Below are 23,019 nucleotides of genomic sequence, written 5' to 3' on the forward strand. Positions count from 1 at the left end.
TGTACAGGTGCAGCTGATGTCTTCCTGCCTCCACTTTGTCTGTTTTCCTTTTCCTTTCTGTTATCTTCACATCCTTTTATATCTGTAAATCTCCTCTTGACAAAACCAATTTGCTCAAAACAACCAGCAGCCTGACCGTCATTTTCTAATGCTGAGCAAGAGAAGTTGAAGAATAAGAAAAATAAATGAATAAATAAATAAATAAAACCAGGTAATGAACCATTGAGTGCAGCTGCCACTGCGCTTTAATCGCGTTGCTATGACAACCCTGTCTGACATGTTCCACGTCTTGTCAGTCGAGTCAGGTTTCGGCGTCTCTGGTCCTGCTTGGAGAAAATAAAACCTAAATCACATATTTTTCAGGCAGCAACAAGGTTGTCATGACAACATCACCGCTTGAACTTGATCAATAGACCTGATCAGGTCTCAGTGATCAGGTTTTATAGGTTTGGACTCTAAAGTTCCGAAAAAACGCGGTGACTATTAATGAACATGTGACTTAGATATTTCCGAGCCTCGATGGGTCAGTGAACGCCGCAGCCGCGGTTCGAGGCCTCGCGCCCTTCAGGCCTGATTAGTTTCAGCTGGTGGCTCGCGCTGCTTCTGACTGAGGGGGCACGTGGCGCGGAGCTCGTGGCGGGATGATGCAGAAAGGGCTGAAGAAGTACTTCGTCAACATGGACGAGTTCCTGTCCAGTCTGGGTCTGTACCGCAAGATGGTCGCGCGCGACGCGTCCAGTCTGTTCCGAGCCGTGTCTGAGCAGGTGAGCCGGGGTCAGGTGTGCAAGTCTGCAGTCCTGCGGGTTCTAGGAGCGTCCTGGTCCAGCTGGATGGACCGGGCCGCTGGAGTTCTGGACCACCTGCAGGACCGCGAACTCCCTGAACCGAGTTTGAAAAGCCAGGAAGGTACTGGTCGTGTTCGCCAGTTCAGACGGACCTGTGCAGGTGTGGAGGAGGATCCATCATGGATTGGTTCGGGTTAGAATGGGCCTTAACAGCTCAGAACCAGTAAAGTTAGTTTGGGTTGTGAACCCATCCAGAACCTCCGAAATAAACCAAAAAAAAAAACCTTTTGGGTAAAAAAAAGACTGCTGGGTTTTTTGGGTTTTTTTTGGTTCGGGAAGTCGGAACCGAAGTCACGTTTTTGGACCACCAGAGCCTGTTCTCACTCTCCTGACCAAATTAATAGGTCGTTACTGGGCCGACTGGATCAATAGGAATCCCAGAACTACATGTGGTGGACCCAATCCGATGGGTCCGGTTCTGACTGTGTTGTGTGTTCAGCTCTATTTCTCTCAGAACTTCCACCAGAAGATCCGACAGGAATGCGCCGACTTCATGAGAGCCAACAGGGGGGCCTTCGAGCCGGTGAGTGGGGGGCGGGGTGGGCGGGGCATATCTTCCTTTGACGTGTTGTAGCGATGTTGTGGTGGGCGTGTCTTGGGGGGGGGGGGGGGGGGTGTGAAGGCTTGGTGGGCGTGTCTTGGGGGGGGGGGTGAAGGCTTGGTGGGCGTGTCCTCCTCTGATGTGTGCTCTGGTTGTCTCAGTTTGTCGAAGGGTCCTTTGAGAAGTACCTGGAGCGTCTGGAAGATCCCAAGGTGAGCAGCAGTAACCTTTGACCTGAGTGGTCCTCAGGTCAGGTGACGTCATGCTGTGTTGTGTTTCAGGAGACGGTGGGCCAGGTGGAGATCAAGGCTCTGTCTCAGCTCTACAGGTGATTCCGCACACCTGATTTTAACCGGTTCCGTCTGCCTATTGCCATGGTAACCACCCTTCCTGTCGGCAGACGCTGTTTCCTGATCTATCGCTACCCCGGGAAACCAGCCACTGTCATCTCAGAAGACGACTTTGTGGACAAGGTGTGTGTGTCAGCAGGTCACATGACTCTGATGTGATTGGTGTTCCTGTCAGCTTTCTTTGTTGCCTAGGTAACGCTTTGTTGCTCCATCAACGGGCACTATGACATCGTTTATCCGAGGAGTTACCCTGTCTCCGCCGCCCTCTGCCAGTGTGAGTGACAGATACATGCTACCTTCTGATTGGTTCTGGTTCCAGTACCTGCTCAGGTGTGTGTGTTTGTAGCTCTGCTATACGAGCTACTCTACACGCAGGTGTTTGGTCTGGAGGAGGCGGAGCTTTGTCATGCCATGGAGGCCTTCAGGGTGGGAGGCCGTCGTTATAGAAACAGTCCATCAGTCTGCAGCGATGTTGACGTCGGCTATGACACACCTGAGGACCGCGGACACAGGTAAGCATGCATACAAGCACACTCCTATCAGTCTCGCGCACTGGGTCACCTGATGTTCATTAACCTGCAGAGAGGAGGTGGAGGTGGGCGGAGCCACTAAAGACAAGCCTCGAACCGATGATATTAAGGTAAGAATTCTTCCTCTGAGGCTCCGCCTACATGGTCACATGATCAGAGTAAAAAGGCAGCCATCTGGTCCGCCCGTCCCTGACGGGGGGGGGGACCTGGGTCGGTCCGCCCGTCCCTGACGGGGGGGGGGACCTGGGTCGGTCCGCCCGTCCCTGACGGGGGGCCCTGACGGGGGGGAGGTGCCATGGTGCTGGTGGAGGACAGGTGGAGGTGCCATAGTGCTGGTGGAGGACAGGTGGAGGTGCCATAGTGCTGGTGGAGGACAGGTGGAGGTGCCATGGTGCTGGTGGAGGACAGGTGGAGGTGCCATAGTGCTGGTGGAGGACAGGTGGAGGTGCCATAGTGCTGGTGGAGGACATGTGGAGGTGCCATGGTGCTGGTGGAGGACAGGTGGAGGTGCCATAGTGCTGGTGGAGGACAGGTGGAGGTGCCATAGTGCTGGTGGAGGACAGGTGGAGGTGCCATAGTGCTGGTGGAGGACAGGTGGAGGTGCCATAGTGCTGGTGGAGGACAGGTGGAGGTGCTGGTGGTGGACAGGTGGAGGTGCCATGGTGCTGGTGGAGGACAGGTGGAGGTGCCATGGTGCTGGTGGAGGACAGGTGGAGGTGCCATAGTGCTGGTGGTGGACAGGTGGAGGTGCTGGTGGAGGACAGGTGGAGGTGCTGGTGGAGGACAGGTGGAGGTGCCATAGTGCTGGTGGTGGACAGGTGGAGGTGCTGGTGGAGGACAGGTGGAGGTGCTGGTGGTGGACAGGTGGAGGTGCCATGGTGCTGGTGGAGGTGCTGGTGGAGGTGCTGGTGGAGGACAGGTGGAGGACAGGTGGAGGACAGGTGGAGGTGCTGGTGTAGGACAGGTGGAGGTGCCATAGTGCTGGTGGAGGACAGGTGGAGGTGCCATGGTGTTGGTGGTGGACAGGTGGAGGTGCCATGGTGCTGGTGGAGGACAGGTGGAGGTGCCATGGTGCTGGTGGTGGACAGGTGGAGGTGCTGGTGGAGGACAGGTGGAGGTGCCATAGTGCTGGTGGAGGACAGGTGGAGGTGCTGGTGGAGGACAGGTGGAGGTGCTGGTGGAGGACAGGTGGAGGTGCTGGTGGAGGACGTGGAGGTGCTGGTGTAGGACAGGTGGAGGTGCTGGTGGAGGTGCTGGTGGAGGACAGGTGGACAGGTGGAGGTGCCATAGTGCTGGTGGAGGACAGGTGGAGGTGCCATGGTGCTGGTGGAGGACAGGTGGAGGTGCCATGGTGCTGGTGGAGGACAGGTGGAGGTGCTGGTGGTGGACAGGTGGAGGTGCCATAGTGCTGGTGTAGGACAGGTGGAGGTGCCATGGTGCTGGTGGAGGACAGGTGGAGGTGCCATGGTGCTGGTGGAGGACAGGTGGAGGTGCCATGGTGCTGGTGGAGGACAGGTGGAGGTGCTGGTGGAGGACAGGTGGAGGTGCCATGGTGCTGGTGGTGGACAGGTGGAGGTGCTGGTGGAGGACAGGTGGAGGTGCTGGTGGTGGACAGGTGGAGGTGCTGGTGGAGGACAGGTGGAGGACAGGTGGAGGTGCTGGTGGTGGACAGGTGGAGGTGCCATGGTGCTGGTGGTGGACAGGTGGAGGTGCCATGGTGCTGGTGGAGGACAGGTGGAGGTGCCATGGTGCTGGTGGACAGGTGGAGGTGCTGGTGGAGGACAGGTGGAGGTGCCATAGTGCTGGTGTAGGACAGGTGGAGGTGCCATGGTGCTGGTGGACAGGTGGAGGTGCCATGGTGCTGGTGGAGGACAGGTGGAGGTGCCATGGTGCTGGTGGACAGGTGGAGGTGCCATGGTGCTGGTGGACAGGTGGAGGTGCTGGTGGAGGACAGGTGGAGGTGTTGGTGGAGGACAGGTGGAGGTGCCATGGTGCTGGTGGAGGACAGGTGGAGGTGCCATGGTGCTGGTGGAGGACAGGTGGAGGTGCCATGGTGCTGGTGGAGGACGGGTGGAGGTGCCATGGTGCTGGTGGAGGACGGGTGGAGGTGCCATAGTGCTGGTGGAGGACGGGTGGAGGTGCCATAGTGCTGGTGGACAGGTGGAGGTGCCATGGTGGTGGAGGACAGGTGGAGGTGCCATGGTGCTGGTGGAGGACAGGTGGAGGTGCCATGGTGCTGGTGGAGGACAGGTGGAGGTGCCATGGTGCTGGTGGAGGACAGGTGGAGGTGCCATGGTGCTGGTGGAGGACAGGTGGAGGTGCCATGGTGCTGGTGGAGGACAGGTGGAGGTGCCATGGTGCTGGTGGAGGACAGGTGGAGGTGCCATAGTGCTGGTGGAGGACAGGTGGAGGTGCTGGTGGAGGACAGGTGGAGGAGCTGGTGGAGGACAGGTGGAGGAGCTGGTGGAGGACAGGTGGAGGTGCTGGTGGAGGACAGGTGGAGGTGTTGTTGGAGGACAGGTGGAGGTGCCATAGTGCTGGTGGAGGACAGGTGGAGGTGCCATGGTGCTGGTGGAGGACAGGTGGAGGTGCTGGTGGAGGACAGGTGGAGGTGCCATGGTGCTGGTGGAGGACAGGTGGAGGTGCTGGTGGAGGACGGGTGGAGGTGCCATGGTGCTGGTGGACAGGTGGAGGTGCTGGTGGACAGGTGGAGGTGCCATGGTGCTGGTGGAGGACAGGTGGAGGTGCCATAGTGCTGGTGGAGGACAGGTGGAGGTGCCATAGTGCTGGTGGACAGGTGGAGGTGCCATAGTGCTGGTGTAGGACAGGTGGAGGACAGGTGGAGGTGCTGGTGGACAGGTGGAGGTGCTGGTGGAGGACAGGTGGAGGTGCCATAGTGCTGGTGTAGGACAGGTGGAGGTGCCATAGTGCTGGTGGACAGGTGGAGGTGCTGGTGGAGGACATGTGGAGGTGCCATAGTGCTGGTGTAGGACAGGTGGAGGTGCCATAGTGCTGGTGTAGGACAGGTGGAGGTGCCATAGTGCTGGTGGAGGACATGTGGAGGTACCATAGTGCTGGTGTAGGACAGGTGGAGGTGCCATAGTGCTGGTGGAGGACATGTGGAGGTGCCATAGTGCTGGTGTAGGACATGTGGAGGTGCCATAGTGCTGGTGGAGGACATGTGGAGGTGCCATAGTGCTGGTGGAGGACATGTGGAGGTACCATAGTGCTGGTGGAGGACATGTGGAGGTACCATAGTGCTGGTGGAGGACATGTGGAGGTACCATAGTGCTGGTGGAGGACAGGTGGAGGTGCCATAGTGCTGGTGGAGGACAGGTGGAGGTGCCATAGTGCTGGTGTAGGACATGTGGAGGTGCCATAGTGCTGGTGGAGGACAGGTGGAGGTGCCATAGTGCTGGTGGAGGACAGGTGGAGGTGCCATAGTGCTGGTGGAGGACATGTGGAGGTACCATAGTGCTGGTGGAGGACATGTGGAGGTACCATAGTGCTGGTGGAGGACAGGTGGAGGTGCCATAGTGCTGGTGGAGGACAGGTGGAGGTGCCATAGTGCTGGTGGAGGACATGTGGAGGTGCCATCGTGCTGGTGGAGGACATATGGAGGTGCCATGGTGCTGGTGGAGGACATGTGGAGGTGCCATAGTGCTGGTGTAGGACAGGTGGAGGTGCCATAGTGCTGGTGGAGGACAGGTGGAGGTGCCATAGTGCTGGTGGAGGACAGGTGGAGGTGCCATAGTGCTGGTGGAGGACAGGTGGAGGTGCCATAGTGCTGGTGGAGGACAGGTGGAGGTGCCATGGTGCTGGTGGAGGACAGGTGGAGGTGCCATGGTGCTGGTGGAGGACAGGTGGAGGTGCCATGGTGCTGGTGGAGGACAGGTGGAGGTGCCATAGTGCTGGTGGAGGACAGGTGGAGGTGCCATAGTGCTGGTGTAGGACAGGTGGAGGTGCCATAGTGCTGGTGGAGGACAGGTGGAGGTGCCATAGTGCTGGTGGAGGACAGGTGGAGGTGCCATGGTGCTGGTGGAGGACAGGTGGAGGTGCCATGGTGCTGGTGTAGGACATGTGGAGGTGCCATGGTGCTGGTGGAGGACAGGTGGAGGTGCCATGGTGCTGGTGGAGGACAGGTGGAGGTGCCATGGTGCTGGTGTAGGACAGGTGGAGGTGCCATGGTGCTGGTGTAGGACAGGTGGAGGTGCCATGGTGCTGGTGTAGGACAGGTGGAGGTGCCATGGTGCTGGTGGAGGACAGGTGGAGGTGCCATGGTGCTGGTGGAGGACAGGTGGAGGTGCCATAGTGCTGGTGGAGGACAGGTGGAGGTGCTGGTGGAGGACAGGTGGAGGTGCCATGGTGCTGGTGGACAGGTGGAGGTGCCATAGTGCTGGTGTAGGACAGGTGGAGGTGCTGGTGGAGGACAGGTGGAGGTGCTGGTGGAGGACAGGTGGAGGTGCCATAGTGCTGGTGGACAGGTGGAGGTGCTGGTGTAGGACAGGTGGAGGTGCTGGTGTAGGACAGGTGGAGGTGCCATAGTGCTGGTGTAGGACAGGTGGAGGTGCCATAGTGCTGGTGGAGGACAGGTGGAGGTGCTGGTGTAGGACAGGTGGAGGTGCCATAGTGCTGGTGTAGGACAGGTGGAGGTGCCATAGTGCTGGTGGAGGACAGGTGGAGGTGCTGGTGTAGGACAGGTGGAGGTGCCATAGTGCTGGTGTAGGACAGGTGGAGGTGCTGGTGGAGGACAGGTGGAGGTGCCATAGTGCTGGTGGAGGACAGGTGGAGGTGCTGGTGGAGGACAGGTGGAGGTGCTGGTGGAGGACAGGTGGAGGTGCTGGTGGAGGACATGTGGAGGTGCCATAGTGCTGGTGGAGGACAGGTGGAGGTGCCATAGTGCTGGTGGAGGACAGATGGAGGTGCTGGTGGAGGACAGGTGGAGGTGCTGGTGGAGGACAGGTGGAGGTGCTGGTGGACAGGTGGAGGTGCCATAGTGCTGGTGGAGGACAGGTGGAGGTGCCATAGTGCTGGTGGAGGACAGGTGGAGGTGCTGGTGGAGGACAGGTGGAGGTGCTGGTGGAGGACAGGTGGAGGTGCTGGTGGAGGACAGGTGGAGGTGCCATAGTGCTGGTGGAGGACAGGTGGAGGTGCCATAGTGCTGGTGGAGGACAGGTGGAGGTGCCATAGTGCTGGTGGAGGACAGGTGGAGGTGCCATAGTGCTGGTGGAGGACAGGTGGAGGTGCTGGTGGAGGACAGGTGGAGGTGCTGGTGGAGGACAGGTGGAGGTGCCATAGTGCTGGTGGAGGACAGATGGAGGTGCTGGTGGACAGGTGGAGGTGCCATAGTGCTGGTGGACAGGTGGAGGTGCCATAGTGCTGGTGGAGGACAGGTGGAGGTGCCATAGTGCTGGTGGAGGACAGGTGGAGGTGCCATAGTGCTGGTGGACATGTGGAGGTGCCATAGTGCTGGTGGACAGGTGGAGGTGCTGGTGGAGGACAGGTGGAGGTGCCATAGTGCTGGTGGTGGACAGGTGGAGGTGCCATAGTGCTGGTGGAGGACAGGTGGAGGTGCTGGTGGAGGACAGGTGGAGGTGCCATAGTGCTGGTGGAGGACAGGTGGAGGTGCTGGTGGAGGACAGGTGGAGGTGCCATAGTGCTGGTGGAGGACAGGTGGAGGTGCCATAGTGCTGGTGGAGGACAGGTGGAGGTGCCATAGTGCTGGTGGAGGACATGTGGAGGTGCCATAGTGCTGGTGGAGGACATGTGGAGGTGCCATAGTGCTGGTGTAGGACAGGTGGAGGACAGGTGGAGGTGCCATAGTGCTGGTGGAGGACATGTGGAGGTGCCATAGTGCTGGTGGAGGACAGGTGGAGGTGCCATAGTGCTGGTGTAGGACAGGTGGAGGTGCCATAGTGCTGGTGGAGGACAGGTGGAGGTGCCATGGTGCTGGTGGAGGACAGGTGGAGGTGCCATAGTGCTGGTGGAGGACAGGTGGAGGTGCCATAGTGCTGGTGGAGGACAGGTGGAGGTGCCATAGTGCTGGTGGAGGACAGGTGGAGGTGCTGGTGGTGGACAGGTGGAGGTGCCATGGTGCTGGTGGAGGACAGGTGGAGGTGCCATAGTGCTGGTGGTGGACAGGTGGAGGTGCTGGTGGAGGACAGGTGGAGGTGCTGGTGGTGGACAGGTGGAGGTGCCATGGTGCTGGTGGAGGTGCTGGTGGAGGTGCTGGTGGAGGACAGGTGGAGGACAGGTGGAGGACAGGTGGAGGTGCTGGTGTAGGACAGGTGGAGGTGCCATAGTGCTGGTGGAGGACAGGTGGAGGTGCCATGGTGTTGGTGGTGGACAGGTGGAGGTGCCATGGTGCTGGTGGACAGGTGGAGGTGCCATGGTGCTGGTGGTGGACAGGTGGAGGTGCTGGTGGAGGACAGGTGGAGGTGCTGGTGGAGGACAGGTGGAGGTGCCATAGTGCTGGTGGACAGGTGGAGGTGCTGGTGGAGGACAGGTGGAGGTGCTGGTGGAGGACAGGTGGAGGTGCTGGTGGAGGACAGGTGGAGGTGCTGGTGGAGGTGCTGGTGGAGGACAGGTGGACAGGTGGAGGTGCCATAGTGCTGGTGTAGGACAGGTGGAGGTGCCATAGTGCTGGTGGAGGACAGGTGGAGGTGCCATGGTGCTGGTGGAGGACAGGTGGAGGTGCCATGGTGCTGGTGGAGGACAGGTGGAGGTGCTGGTGGTGGACAGGTGGAGGTGCCATAGTGCTGGTGTAGGACAGGTGGAGGTGCCATGGTGCTGGTGGAGGACAGGTGGAGGTGCCATGGTGCTGGTGGAGGACAGGTGGAGGTGCCATGGTGCTGGTGGAGGACAGGTGGAGGTGCTGGTGGAGGACAGGTGGAGGTGCCATGGTGCTGGTGGTGGACAGGTGGAGGTGCTGGTGGAGGACAGGTGGAGGTGCTGGTGGTGGACAGGTGGAGGTGCCATGGTGCTGGTGGTGGACAGGTGGAGGTGCCATGGTGCTGGTGGAGGACAGGTGGAGGTGCCATGGTGCTGGTGGAGGACAGGTGGAGGTGCTGGTGGAGGACAGGTGGAGGTGCCATAGTGCTGGTGTAGGACAGGTGGAGGTGCCATGGTGCTGGTGGAGGACAGGTGGAGGTGCCATGGTGCTGGTGGAGGACAGGTGGAGGTGCCATGGTGCTGGTGGACAGGTGGAGGTGCCATGGTGCTGGTGGACAGGTGGAGGTGCTGGTGGAGGACAGGTGGAGGTGTTGGTGGAGGACAGGTGGAGGTGCCATGGTGCTGGTGGAGGACAGGTGGAGGTGCCATGGTGCTGGTGGAGGACAGGTGGAGGTGCCATGGTGCTGGTGGAGGACAGGTGGAGGTGCCATGGTGCTGGTGGAGGACGGGTGGAGGTGCCATGGTGCTGGTGGAGGACGGGTGGAGGTGCCATAGTGCTGGTGGAGGACGGGTGGAGGTGCCATAGTGCTGGTGGAGGACGGGTGGAGGTGCCATAGTGCTGGTGGACAGGTGGAGGTGCCATGTTGGTGGAGGACAGGTGGAGGTGCCATGGTGCTGGTGGAGGACAGGTGGAGGTGCCATGGTGCTGGTGGAGGACAGGTGGAGGTGCCATGGTGCTGGTGGAGGACAGGTGGAGGTGCTGGTGGAGGACGTGGAGGTGCCATGGTGCTGGTGGAGGACAGGTGGAGGTGCCATGGTGCTGGTGGAGGACATGTGGAGGTGCCATGGTGCTGGTGGAGGACAGGTGGAGGTTCCATGGTGCTGGTGGAGGACAGGTGGAGGTGCCATGGTGCTGGTGGAGGACGTGGAGGTGCCATGGTGCTGGTGGAGGACAGGTGGAGGTGCCATGGTGCTGGTGGAGGACAGGTGGAGGTGCCATGGTGCTGGTGGAGGACAGGTGGAGGTGCCATAGTGCTGGTGGAGGACAGGTGGAGGTGCTGGTGGAGGACGTGGAGGTGCCATGGTGCTGTTGGAGGACAGGTGGAGGAGCTGGTGGAGGACAGGTGGAGGTGCTGGTGGAGGACAGGTGGAGGTGTTGTTGGAGGACAGGTGGAGGTGCCATAGTGCTGGTGGAGGACAGGTGGAGGTGCCATGGTGCTGGTGGAGGACAGGTGGAGTTGCCATGGTGCTGGTGGAGGAGAGGTGGAGGTGCCATGGTGCTGGTGGAGGACAGGTGGAGGTGCTGGTGGAGGACGGGTGGAGGTGCCATGGTGCTGGTGGACAGGTGGAGGTGCTGGTGGACAGGTGGAGGTGCCATGGTGCTGGTGGAGGACAGGTGGAGGTGCCATAGTGCTGGTGGAGGACAGGTGGAGGTGCCATAGTGCTGGTGGACAGGTGGAGGTGCCATAGTGCTGGTGTAGGACAGGTGGAGGACAGGTGGAGGTGCTGGTGGACAGGTGGAGGTGCTGGTGGAGGACAGGTGGAGGTGCCATAGTGCTGGTGTAGGACAGGTGGAGGTGCCATAGTGCTGGTGGACAGGTGGAGGTGCTGGTGGAGGACATGTGGAGGTGCCATAGTGCTGGTGTAGGACAGGTGGAGGTGCCATAGTGCTGGTGTAGGACAGGTGGAGGTGCCATAGTGCTGGTGGAGGACATGTGGAGGTGCCATAGTGCTGGTGTAGGACAGGTGGAGGTGCCATAGTGCTGGTGGAGGACATGTGGAGGTACCATAGTGCTGGTGGAGGACATGTGGAGGTACCATAGTGCTGGTGGAGGACATGTGGAGGTGCCATAGTGCTGGTGGAGGACATGTGGAGGTGCCATAGTGCTGGTGGAGGACATGTGGAGGTACCATAGTGCTGGTGGAGGACATGTGGAGGTACCATAGTGCTGGTGGAGGACAGGTGGAGGTGCCATAGTGCTGGTGGAGGACAGGTGGAGGTGCCATAGTGCTGGTGTAGGACATGTGGAGGTGCCATAGTGCTGGTGGAGGACAGGTGGAGGTGCCATAGTGCTGGTGGAGGACAGGTGGAGGTGCCATAGTGCTGGTGGAGGACATGTGGAGGTACCATAGTGCTGGTGGAGGACATGTGGAGGTACCATAGTGCTGGTGGAGGACAGGTGGAGGTGCCATAGTGCTGGTGGAGGACAGGTGGAGGTGCCATAGTGCTGGTGGAGGACATGTGGAGGTGCCATCGTGCTGGTGGAGGACATGTGGAGGTGCCATAGTGCTGGTGGAGGACATATGGAGGTGCCATGGTGCTGGTGGAGGACATGTGGAGGTGCCATAGTGCTGGTGGAGGACAGGTGGAGGTGCCATAGTGCTGGTGGAGGACAGGTGGAGGTGCCATAGTGCTGGTGGAGGACAGGTGGAGGTGCCATGGTGCTGGTGGAGGACAGGTGGAGGTGCCATGGTGCTGGTGGAGGACAGGTGGAGGTGCCATGGTGCTGGTGGACAGGTCGAGGTGCCATGGTGCTGGTGTAGGACAGGTGGAGGTGCCATGGTGCTGGTGTAGGACAGGTGGAGGTGCCATGGTGCTGGTGGACAGGTGGAGGTGCCATGGTGCTGGTGGAGGACAGGTGGAGGTGCCATGGTGCTGGTGGAGGACAGGTGGAGGTGCCATAGTGCTGGTGGAGGACAGGTGGAGGTGCCATAGTGCTGGTGGAGGACAGGTGGAGGTGCTGGTGGAGGACAGGTGGAGGTGCCATGGTGCTGGTGGACAGGTGGAGGTGCCATAGTGCTGGTGTAGGACAGGTGGAGGTGCTGGTGGAGGACAGGTGGAGGTGCTGGTGGAGGACAGGTGGAGGTGCCATAGTGCTGGTGGACAGGTGGAGGTGCTGGTGTAGGACAGGTGGAGGTGCCATGGTGCTGGTGGAGGACAGGTGGAGGTGCTGGTGTAGGACAGGTGGAGGTGCCATAGTGCTGGTGTAGGACAGGTGGAGGTGCCATAGTGCTGGTGGAGGACAGGTGGAGGTGCTGGTGTAGGACAGGTGGAGGTGCCATAGTGCTGGTGTAGGACAGGTGGAGGTGCTGGTGGAGGACAGGTGGAGGTGCTGGTGGAGGACAGGTGGAGGTGCTGGTGGAGGACATGTGGAGGTGCCATAGTGCTGGTGGAGGACAGGTGGAGGTGCCATAGTGTTGGTGGAGGACAGGTGGAGGTGCCATAGTGCTGGTGGAGGACAGATGGAGGTGCTGGTGGAGGACAGGTGGAGGTGCTGGTGGAGGACAGGTGGAGGTGCTGGTGGACAGGTGGAGGTGCCATAGTGCTGGTGGAGGACAGGTGGAGGTGCCATAGTGCTGGTGGAGGACAGGTGGAGGTGCTGGTGGAGGACAGGTGGAGGTGCTGGTGGAGGACAGGTGGAGGTGCCATAGTGCTGGTGGAGGACAGGTGGAGGTGCCATAGTGCTGGTGGAGGACAGGTGGAGGTGCCATAGTGCTGGTGGAGGACAGGTGGAGGTGCCATAGTGCTGGTGGACAGGTGGAGGTGCCATAGTGCTGGTGGAGGACAGGTGGAGGTGCCATAGTGCTGGTGGAGGACAGGTGGAGGTGCCATAGTGCTGGTGGAGGACAGGTGGAGGTGCCATAGTGCTGGTGGAGGACATGTGGAGGTGCCATAGTGCTGGTGGAGGACAGGTGGAGGTGCCATAGTGCTGGTGGAGGACAGGTGGAGGTGCTGGTGGAGGACAGGTGGAGGTGCCATAGTGCTGGTGGAGGACAGATGGAGGTGCTGGTGGACAGGTGGAGGTGCCATAGTGCTGGTGGACAGGTGGAGGTGCCATAGTGCTGGTGGAGGACAGGTGGAGGTGCCATAGTGCTGGTGGACATGTGGAGGTGCCATAGTGCTGGTGGAGGACAGGTGGAGGTGCTGGTGGAGGACAGGTGGAGGTGCCATAGTGCTGGTGGTGGACAGGTGGAGGTGCCATAGTGCTGGTGGACAGGTGGAGGTGCCATAGTGCTGGTGGAGGACAGGTGGAGGTGCTGGTGGAGGACAGGTGGAGGTGCCATAGTGCTGGTGGAGGACAGGTGGAGGTGCTGGTGGAGGACAGGTGGAGGTGCCATAGTGCTGGTGGAGGACATGTGGAGGTGCCATAGTGCTGGTGGAGGACAGGTGGAGGTGCCATAGTGCTGGTGGAGGACAGGTGAAGGTGCCATAGTGCTGGTGGAGGACATGTGGAGGTGCCATAGTGCTGGTGGAGGACATGTGGAGGTGCCATAGTGCTGGTGGAGGACATGTGGAGGTGCCATAGTGCTGGTGGAGGACAGGTGGAGGTGCCATAGTGCTGGTGGAGGACATGTGGAGGTGCCATAGTGCTGGTGGAGGACAGGTGGAGGTGCCATAGTGCTGGTGGAGGACAGGTGGAGGTGCCATAGTGCTGGTGGAGGACAGGTGGAGGTGCCATAGTGCTGGTGGAGGACAGGTGGAGGTGCCATAGTGTTGGTGGAGGACAGGTGGAGGTGCCATAGTGCTGGTGGAGGACAGGTGGAGGTGCCATAGTGCTGGTGGAGGACAGGTGGAGGTGCCATAGTGCTGGTGGAGGACATGTGGAGGTGCCATAGTGCTGGTGGAGGACAGGTGGAGGTGCCATAGTGCTGGTGGAGGACATGTGGAGGTGCCATAGTGCTGGTGGAGGACAGGTGGAGGTGCCATAGTGCTGGTGGAGGACAGGTGGAGGTGCCATAGTGCTGGTGGAGGACATGTGGAGGTGCCATAGTGCTGGTGGAGGACATGTGGAGGTGCCATAGTGCTGGTGGAGGACATGTGGAGGTGCCATAGTGCTGGTGGAGGACAGGTGGAGGTGCCATAGTGCTGGTGGAGGACAGGTGGAGGTGCCATAGTGCTGGTGGAGGACAGGTGGAGGTGCCATAGTGCTGGTGGAGGACATGTGGAGGTGCCATAGTGCTGGTGGAGGACATGTGGAGGTGCCATAGTGCTGGTGGAGGACAGGTGGAGGTGCCATAGTGCTGGTGGAGGACAGGTGGAGGTGCCATAGTGCTGGTGGAGGACAGGTGGAGGTGCCATAGTGCTGGTGGAGGACAGGTGGAGGTGCCATAGTGCTGGTGGAGGACATGTGGAGGTGCCATAGTGCTGGTGGAGGACAGGTGGAGGTGCCATAGTGCTGGTGGAGGACATGTGGAGGTGCCATAGTGCTGGTGGAGGACAGGTGGAGGTGCCATAGTGCTGGTGGAGGACAGGTGGAGGTGCCATAGTGCTGGTGGAGGACAGGTGGAGGTGCCATAGTGGACCCTTCATTGGACAAGCCTATGGACTTAATGATGATTGACAGGTTGTTTCGCTCTACATTGATGATGTCATTGTTTAGCTCCTAGCAGAAGCCCCGCCCACCTCTAAGCTGTCTCTGCCTTACAAAGTCATGAAGTCTTTGGATGGAGATGTCTACAGGAACCTGGAGTTTGACGTCTGGCAGGACACCTGCAAAGGTAACAGAGTCCTCCGGACTCGTGGCTCTGGATCAGTCTGCTGTGATGCTGGGCTTGTTTACTGATTCTCCTTCCAGTTTGTCACCTGAGCACAGGTAAAAACAAACACCTGACTGTTGGTCGTCTGATCACTGACAGAGATGCAGAAGATGGACTACATGGTGTTTGCAGGGAGACAATACTTCCTGGGGGACAAGTGTCAGGTAATGTTGTCCTTCCTCTGGAGGCGGCGGCCTCCTTCCTCTTTACGAGGTATTTTTTTGTCGGTCGGAAGCGGTTTTCCGAGGGACAAACGGTCCTTGCTCATGTCGGACTCCTTTAGGAACCCGTGAACCGGTGCAAATCCAGCATTATGCTTTCAGGTGCGCCTGGAGCCGAAGGGAAAGTTCTACAACGCCTTCATCCAGGAAGTGGGAACACATTCGGCCGCCGTAACGGTCTTCATCGAGGAGCTTGGAGAGAAGTAACACAAACCAGAACCAGGCCATGTGCTCTGTAGACCCTGTCCTGGACCAGAATTTGGAACAAGTCTGTGTTACTGTCCCTCAGACACCTGGTACCTCTTACCGACCTGAAACCTGTGAACCCAGTTCCGGCATGGAATGTGGCGGCTCCCACCAGGAAAGGAGATCTAGGTAGGTTCAGGTTTTCTGTGTATCTGAGGTTCTGTTCTAGCTTTGCCCACTAAAGTCTGAGTTTGTCCTTTTCAGACCCAGACCCTCGCAGTCAGCGCCATCACCGCCATCGCTACTTCAGGAAGTCCCGCGGCAGCAATGGGGTGAAGGGGGCGGAGCTACTGATACCACAGCCTTCATCTTATGGAGGCCCTGCCCCCTCGGCTTTGCCTCCTCGTTTCCAGCCAGCAGGTCATCCCCGTCCCCCCACATCTCCATCACCTGGACCCATGACCTATGACCCTTACGCCCCTCACCACCATCACCCCCCCACAGCCAGACCTCCACGTTATGGAGCTTCAAGGTGAGGATATCTTGACCCCCCTTTAAACTGACAGAGAAGACACTGGTAATGGCGTGTGTCTGTGATGTGTATGTTCTTGTCAGAAGCTCTGCCCGGTTCCTGAACCGTCACCTGATTGGTCCTCAGCTGACCTATTACCACACAGGGAGGCGGTATTACCACGACTACGAAAACTACGCCTTCAGGTCACGGTAAGATACACAGACTGACCCGGTTCTGATGTAGGAAACAGGATAAAGAACCAGTTGTAGATATCAAACAGAACATGGTGAACGAAATATTCCCATTTTCTGGTACATCAGGAATCTTGCTATGCTTGTACTGCTGAAGGGTGGAACTTGATCCGTGGATTCATCAGGTCACAAGATGCGGCTATTTTTGGTTTCTTGTGTTCAGTCGCAGTCGGCGGCAGCTGGTGGCGGCTCTGAATAAAGACTGTCAGTTCGGCTTTGCAGCGGAGGCCGTGGATGATCCTGCTGATCTGGAAGCAGGACTTGCCTTCTACCAGCTGGATGATGGCAATGAAGCAGTCTTCCCCCCACTACCGGTAAGAGAACTGTACTGGCTTCCTGGTCCTCAACTGGGTTTAAATTTTATGACAGCGCCACATCCAAGTGCTGGACGATAATCATCATCAGTTACCATAGCAATGCTGACTTGTTCGTTTACATGAGTGGACCAGAACCATGGTTGGTTCTGCTGAGATCTGGTTTTGCCCACAGAGCGCAGCGGGAGCTCCTCCCCCCACCATAGGAGCACCACCTGCTCCTTCTGGCTCCACCTACCGGTCTCAGAGGGCCTCTGGGACCCTTCCTACTGCACCTCCTCCAGGAAACACCCCCGTCTGCTCCTCAGAGGAGGAGCAGGAGGACACGAGCACCATAGAGGACCAGGGTGAGACCATGTTTAGCTGTGGAATGTGGCGTGCGTTGCGTCCGGAGCGTGGCGCGCGTGGCGTCCGGAGCGTGGCGTCCGGAGCGTGGCGTCCGGAGCGTGGCGTCCGGAGCGTGGCGTCCCGAGCGTGGCGTCCGGAGCGTGGCGTCCGGAGCGTGGCGTCCGGAGCGTGGCGTCCGGAGCGTGGCGTCCGGAGCGTGGCGTCCGGAGCGTGGCGTCCGGAGCGTGGCGTCCGGAGCGTGGCGTCCCGAGCGTGGCGTCCGGAGCGTGGCGTGCGTTGCGTCCGGAGCGTGGCGTGCGTTGCGTCCGGAGAGTGGCGTGCGTTGCGTCCGGAGAGTGGCGTGCGTTGCGTCCGGAGCGTGGCGTGCGTTACGACCGGAGCGTGGCGTGCGTTGCGTCCGGAGCGTGGCGTGCGTTGCGTCCGGAGCGTGGCGTGCGTTGCGTCCGGAGCGTGGCGTGCGTTGCGTCCGGAGCGTGGCGTGCGTTGCGTCCGGAGCGTGGCGTGCGTTGCGTCCGGAGCGTGTCGCGCGTTACGTGTCGCGCGTTACGTGTCGTGCGTTATTACTGGAACGTGTCGCGCGTTATTACTGGAACGTGTTTTGATTTGTTTGGAACGTGTCGTGCGTTACGACCGGAGCGTGTCGCGCGTTGCGACCGGAGCGTGTCGCGCGTTGCGACCGGAGCGTGTCGCGCGTTGCGACCGGAGCGTGTCGTGCGTTGCGTCCGGAGCGTGTCGCGCGTTACGTGTCGCGCGTTACGTGTCGCGCGTTACGTGTCGTGCGTTATTACTGGAACGTGTCGCGCGTTATTACTGGAACGTGTTTTGATTTGTTTGGAGCGTGTCGTGCGTTACGTGTCGCGCGTTACGACCGGAACGTGTTTTGATTTGTTTGGAACGTGTCGCGCGTTACCGGAACGTGTTTTGATTTGTTTGGAACGTGTCGCGCGTTGCGTCCGGAGCGTGTCGCGCGTTGCGTCCGGAGCGTGTTTTGATTTGTTTGGAACGTGGCGTGCGTTACGACCGGAGCGTGGCGTGCGTTGCGTCCGGAGCGTGGCGTGCGTTGCGTCCGGAGCGTGGCGTGCGTTGCGTCCGGAGCGTGTCGCGCGTTGCGACCGGAACGTGTTTTGATTTGTTTGGAACGTGGCGTGCGTTACGACCGGAGCGTGGCGTGCGTTGCGTCCGGAGCGTGGCGTGCGTTGCGTCCGGAGCGTGGCGTGCGTTGCGTCCGGAGCGTGTCGCGCGTTACGACCGGAACGTGTTTTGATTTGTTTGGAACGTGTCGCGCGTTACCGGAACGTGTTTTGATTTGTTTGGAACGTGTCGCGCGTTGCGTCCGGAGCGTGTCGCGCGTTGCGTCCGGAGCGTGTCGCGCGTTGCGTCCGGAGCGTGTCGCGCGTTGCGTCCGGAGCGTGTCGCGCGTTGCGACCGGAACGTGTTTTGATTTGTTTGGAACGTGTCGCGCGTTACCGGAACGTGTTTTGATTTGTTTGGAACGTGTCGCACGTTACGACCGGAACTTGTCGCACGTTACGACTGGAACGTGTTTTGATTTGTTTGGAATGTGTCGTGTGATCTTTCTGTCAGCTGACTACTCGGAGTTCATATTCGGATCCCAGGGTGAGTACTCTGCTCAACCATCGTCGCAGCAACCAGGTCGAAGCAGGAAGTGATGTCCTGTTCAACCATTTCAGATGAGGGTTTCCAGGCAACAGGGGTGTTTTCTGCTGCTGACGCTCCGCCCACTCAGGTAATTATCCCACGCATGGCCCCTCCCTTTTTCTAAAGTCACCCAGAGCAACGCAGCTCTGCGTCATGTCGCTGGACCATCCCAGTCGACGCATTGCTTTGTCTGTTGTCATGGAAAACCTGTGTTCCACAGTGGATGGGTGCTTTCTTCCTCTTCGCAACAAAGGTTTTTTGAAACAGGTTTTATTTGGTCAGGTCCAGTTTTACCATGTAAAAGGAATAGAACCTTCCTGATCTGCACAGAAGACCACTTTCCCACCGGCTCGTTCTGGATCAATCAGAATCTTTCTTTTTAGGTCTACTACTTGGTATACCTACTTATTTCCCTTTTCCTGCTTACAGTATGCTTGTACTATAGCTGCTACTTTTAGGTTGGACTGTGGTTTCCCTCCATGCCAACGTCTGTTCATTTGTCTGCATCGTTTTTAACTCATTGGCTGCCAAACTCGTCTTTTGACACCTTTCTGAATCCAAACGTTCACTCCCAAAGATGTGAAGAGACATCATGCATGGTTTCTGTGTAGGAGCGTTAATTTGGCCAAAACCTACTTTAGTGTGTCCCCTAAAGACGCCCTGACGTCAACACCCAGCCAAATGGTCCCCCCAGCATCTGCTGTCCCAGAACTCAACATTATCCAGTCCTGCAAGATGAGCCAATATGCTCCAAATCGCCAGGGCCTTCTGCTACAGCGAGGGTTGGCAGCCAATGAGTTAACGTTCATGTGACATGGATCAGTTGGTCAGCCTCCTGTTGTCCTCCACAGTCCCTGGGTTGGTTACCCTGGTGATACGAGCGGCAGTGTTTGTGCTTCTCTCATTGTGGTAGGATGAGCAGGAAGGAGTCGTGGCCGAGTCTCCTGGCAGAGCCGACATGAACTACAGCTACACGCCCCAGGTGCATGCAAACACAAACATGGAACAAAGACAGGCGGACATGAAAACTGACGCCACAATGTCCGGACAGATGTTACAACATGAAACTAGAGCGTAAACCACAGTTCTAAAAAGTTCCTGGACCCAAACGGTGATCTGGATCAGCACCAAAATGAAGTCAGTTTCCAACAAGTCCTGGAAATTTCATGGAAATCCGTCCAGAACTTTGAGTTATGTTGAAGACGGGTAATAAGGTAACGTCCGTGGCGAGGTAGACGGAGTCTCACCAACCGGTCCTCAGGTCTGTTTTCATTTAGAAATTCTCCTTTAACTAGCCTGGACACAGCTTAGTTAACTAGTTAACCAGCCGGTCTGGAGGTGGACAACCGGTATAAAATGGGTAAAAGGAGCAGATGTGATTCTGGATGAACTAACCCTGAAAATGGATCGCAGCCCCAGATCTCAGCTGGCGGTCCAGGTCTCAGTCCAGATGGCGGACGGTAGGACAGGATGGAGTCAGATCGGATAAAAACAGAGCTTAAGAACTTGATGAGATTCTTGCAGAAGCTGATGAGTTCTGATCCGAAGCACTCCTCGTGTCTTTCAGGTGGTGAAATCGATGGCTGTCATCTGCTCATCACCTTCTTCCTCGTCCTCTTCGCCTTCCTCCCCCTCATCACGGGTACCTGCAGCTGCTCACCTGCCGCCACCTGCACATGCTCAGACACGCTCAGGTAAAAAAAACACGCAGGTATTGGAGCATTGGCCTTCAGACAGACCTTTAAAACATGAACACCAACTTCTGTTTTGTCCGTCGAAGCAGCTGGGATGTTCCGGCTCAGCGGTCTCATCCATAAAACGCTGCGTAGCAGCAACACAACTGTTTGTTCCAGATGTATAAAACCATGCACGGCCCTCCTACAATCACACCTGCGCCTCCTTTGCTGCAAAGCTCCGCCTCCTGTTCCGCCCTGGACACGCCCACATTCAGCCGTAAATGGTCGATGCAAAGCAGCTCATGAATAGTAATGTGTATGTAAATGAGCAGCTGGTAGATCTTATTTCATGTTTATGATGACAGAGAAACGAGCAAAGAAACGCAGTTTGACCAAGGCGACAAGTTGATAAATATTTACAGATTATTATGAAAAAGTTCAATATTTTTCATCCCTCATTTCGGAATGTGAAACCTGGATATGATATAGATTTATTACACATAGAGTGCAATATTTTAAACATTAATTCCTTGAAATTGTGATAATTTCAGCTTGAAAACTCAACATGTCTCAGAAAATTAGAATATTGTGAAGAACTTCAATCTTAGAAAGTCATGGTGTCATCCTGATGCACTGACCACAAGGTCTCCTGGACCTTTAAATGGTCTCAGTCTGGGTCAGACGGCGACACAACCATGGGGACGACTGCTGAGCTGACAGAAGACCATCATTGACCCTCCACAAGGAGGGAAAGCCAGAAAGGTCATTTCTAAAGAAGCTGCTTGTCCACAGAGAGCTGGATCCCAGCATGTTAATGGAAACCTGAGAGGAAGGAAAAGCTGCACCAGCAGAAGGCAGAACCGCCTGGAGAGGATCGGTAGGAATCTGGGGACTTCACAAGGAGTGGACTGAAGCTGGACTCATCAAGAGCCGCTCCGGATCCTAGACATGGACTACAGACGTCCCATTCCTCGTGTCGCGCCTCTCCTGGACCAGAGACACCGACAGAAGCGTCTCACCTGGGCTACGGAGGAACAGGACTGGATCTCAGATGGAAGCAGATTCTGTATTTCATGAGGAAACCAAGGTCCCAGAGTCTGGAGGAAGAGTGGAGAGGCCCAGAATCCATGTTGCTGGAAGTCCAGAGTGAAGTTTCCACAGTCAGGGATGGTTTGGGAGCCATGTCATCTGCTGGTGTTGCTCCACGGTGTTTTCTGAAGGTCACAGTCATCACAGCATCTAGCAGGACATTTTAGAGACATTCCTTCTGCTGACAAGCTTTATGGAGATGCAGATTTCATTTCCCAGCAGGACTTGGTTCCTGCCTACACTGCCAAAGGTACCAAAAGCTGCTCCAATGACCACGGTGTTACTGTGCTGGATCTGAACCTGATCTGAACCCCGTAGAGGATCTGAGGGGTCAGGAGGAAGATGAGACACCAGACCCGACCATGTAGACGACCTGAAGGCTGCTATCAGGGCAACCTGGGTTTCCATTAGACCTGAACAGCGCCGCACGCTGGTGGTTTCCATTAGACCTGAACAGCGCCTCACGCTGGTGGTTTCCATTAGACCTGAACAGCGCCACACGCTGGTGGTTTCCATTAGACCTGAACAGCGCCGCACGCTGGTGGTTTCCATTAGACCTGAACAGCGCCACACGCTGGTGGTTTCCATTAGACCTGAACAGCGCCTCACGCTGGTGGTTTCCATTAGACCTGAACAGCGCCACACGCTGGTGGCTTCCATTAGACCTGAACAGCGCCGCACGCTGGTGGTTTCCATTAGACCTGAACAGCGCCTCACGCTGGTGGCTTCCATTAGACCTGAACAGCGCCGCACGCTGGTGGTTTCCATTAGACCTGAACAGCGCCTCACGCTGGTGGTTTCCATTAGACCTGAACAGCGCCTCACGCTGGTGGCTTCCATTAGACCTGAACAGCGCCACACGCTGGTGGTTTCCATTAGACCTGAACAGCGCCTCACGCTGGTGGTTTCCATTAGACCTGAACAGCGCCTCACGCTGGTGGTTTCCATTAGACCTGAACAGCGCCTCACGCTGGTGGTTTCCATTAGACCTGAACAGCGCCTCACGCTGGTGGTTTCCATTAGACCTGAACAGCGCCTCACGCTGGTGGCTTCCATTAGACCTGAACAGCGCCGCACGCTGGTGGTTTCCATTAGACCTGAACAGCGCCACACGCTGGTGGTTTCCATTAGACCTGAACAGCGCCACACGCTGGTGGTTTCCATTAGACCTGAACAGCGCCTCACGCTGGTGGCTTCCATTAGACCTGAACAGCGCCACACGCTGGTGGTTTCCATTAGACCTGAACAGCGCCGCACGCTGGTGGTTTCCATTAGACCTGAACAGCGCCACACGCTGGTGGCTTCCATTAGACCTGAACAGCGCCTCACGCTGGTGGTTTCCATTAGACCTGAACAGCGCCACACACTGGTGGCTTCTATTAGACCTGAACAGCGCCACACGCTGGTGGTTTCCATTAGACCTGAACAGCGCCACACGCTGGTGGTTTCCATTAGACCTGAACAGCGCCTCACGCTGGTGGCTTCCATTAGACCTGAACAGCGCCACACGCTGGTGGTTTCCATTAGACCTGAACAGCGCCTCACGCTGGTGGCTTCCATTAGACCTGAACAGCGCCGCACGCTGGTGGTTTCCATTAGACCTGAACAGCGCCTCACGCTGGTGGCTTCCATTAGACCTGAACAGCGCCTCACGCTGGTGGTTTCCATTAGACCTGAACAGCGCCACACGCTGGTGGTTTCCATTAGACCTGAACAGCGCCGCACGCTGGTGGTTTCCATTAGACCTGAACAGCGCCACACGCTGGTGGCTTCCATTAGACCTGAACAGCGCCGCACGCTGGTGGTTTCCATTAGACCTGAACAGCGCCTCACGCTGGTGGCTTCCATTAGACCTGAACAGCGCCGCACGCTGGTGGTTTCCATTAGACCTGAACAGCGCCACACGCTGGTGGCTTCCATTAGACCTGAACAGCGCCTCACGCTGGTGGTTTCCATTAGACCTGAACAGCGCCACACGCTGGTGGTTTCCATTAGACCTGAACAGCGCCACACGCTGGTGGTTTCCATTAGACCTGAACAGCGCCTCACGCTGGTGGCTTCCATTA

At 58.0% G+C, this 23,019-nt stretch overlaps 1 protein-coding gene across 1 annotated transcript in view; it reads left to right on the forward strand.

The window, feature by feature from the left end:
* Nucleotides 1-644: 644 nt before the first annotated feature.
* alg13 (ALG13 UDP-N-acetylglucosaminyltransferase subunit) overlaps nucleotides 645-23,019 on the forward strand; it is a gene marked incomplete at its 5' end in the record, with an annotated part of 36,841 nt that continues 14,466 nt past the window's right edge. The window contains 20 exons of the mRNA XM_079264293.1: nucleotides 645-764; nucleotides 1,285-1,368; nucleotides 1,548-1,598; nucleotides 1,668-1,714; nucleotides 1,787-1,859; nucleotides 1,929-2,010; nucleotides 2,083-2,248; nucleotides 2,313-2,376; nucleotides 14,539-14,656; nucleotides 14,795-14,859; nucleotides 15,019-15,119; nucleotides 15,206-15,291; nucleotides 15,367-15,634; nucleotides 15,718-15,825; nucleotides 16,031-16,181; nucleotides 16,357-16,528; nucleotides 18,114-18,146; nucleotides 18,221-18,276; nucleotides 19,102-19,170; nucleotides 19,756-19,882. Of these exons, the coding sequence (XP_079120419.1) occupies nucleotides 645-764; nucleotides 1,285-1,368; nucleotides 1,548-1,598; nucleotides 1,668-1,714; nucleotides 1,787-1,859; nucleotides 1,929-2,010; nucleotides 2,083-2,248; nucleotides 2,313-2,376; nucleotides 14,539-14,656; nucleotides 14,795-14,859; nucleotides 15,019-15,119; nucleotides 15,206-15,291; nucleotides 15,367-15,634; nucleotides 15,718-15,825; nucleotides 16,031-16,181; nucleotides 16,357-16,528; nucleotides 18,114-18,146; nucleotides 18,221-18,276; nucleotides 19,102-19,170; nucleotides 19,756-19,882 (2,041 nt within the window). The remainder of the gene's footprint in view (nucleotides 765-1,284; nucleotides 1,369-1,547; nucleotides 1,599-1,667; nucleotides 1,715-1,786; nucleotides 1,860-1,928; nucleotides 2,011-2,082; nucleotides 2,249-2,312; nucleotides 2,377-14,538; nucleotides 14,657-14,794; nucleotides 14,860-15,018; nucleotides 15,120-15,205; nucleotides 15,292-15,366; nucleotides 15,635-15,717; nucleotides 15,826-16,030; nucleotides 16,182-16,356; nucleotides 16,529-18,113; nucleotides 18,147-18,220; nucleotides 18,277-19,101; nucleotides 19,171-19,755; nucleotides 19,883-23,019) is intronic.

Source organism: Telmatherina bonti (assembly GCF_933228915.1).
Source record: "Telmatherina bonti genome assembly, chromosome: 3".
NCBI lineage: Eukaryota > Metazoa > Chordata > Actinopteri > Atheriniformes > Telmatherinidae > Telmatherina > Telmatherina bonti.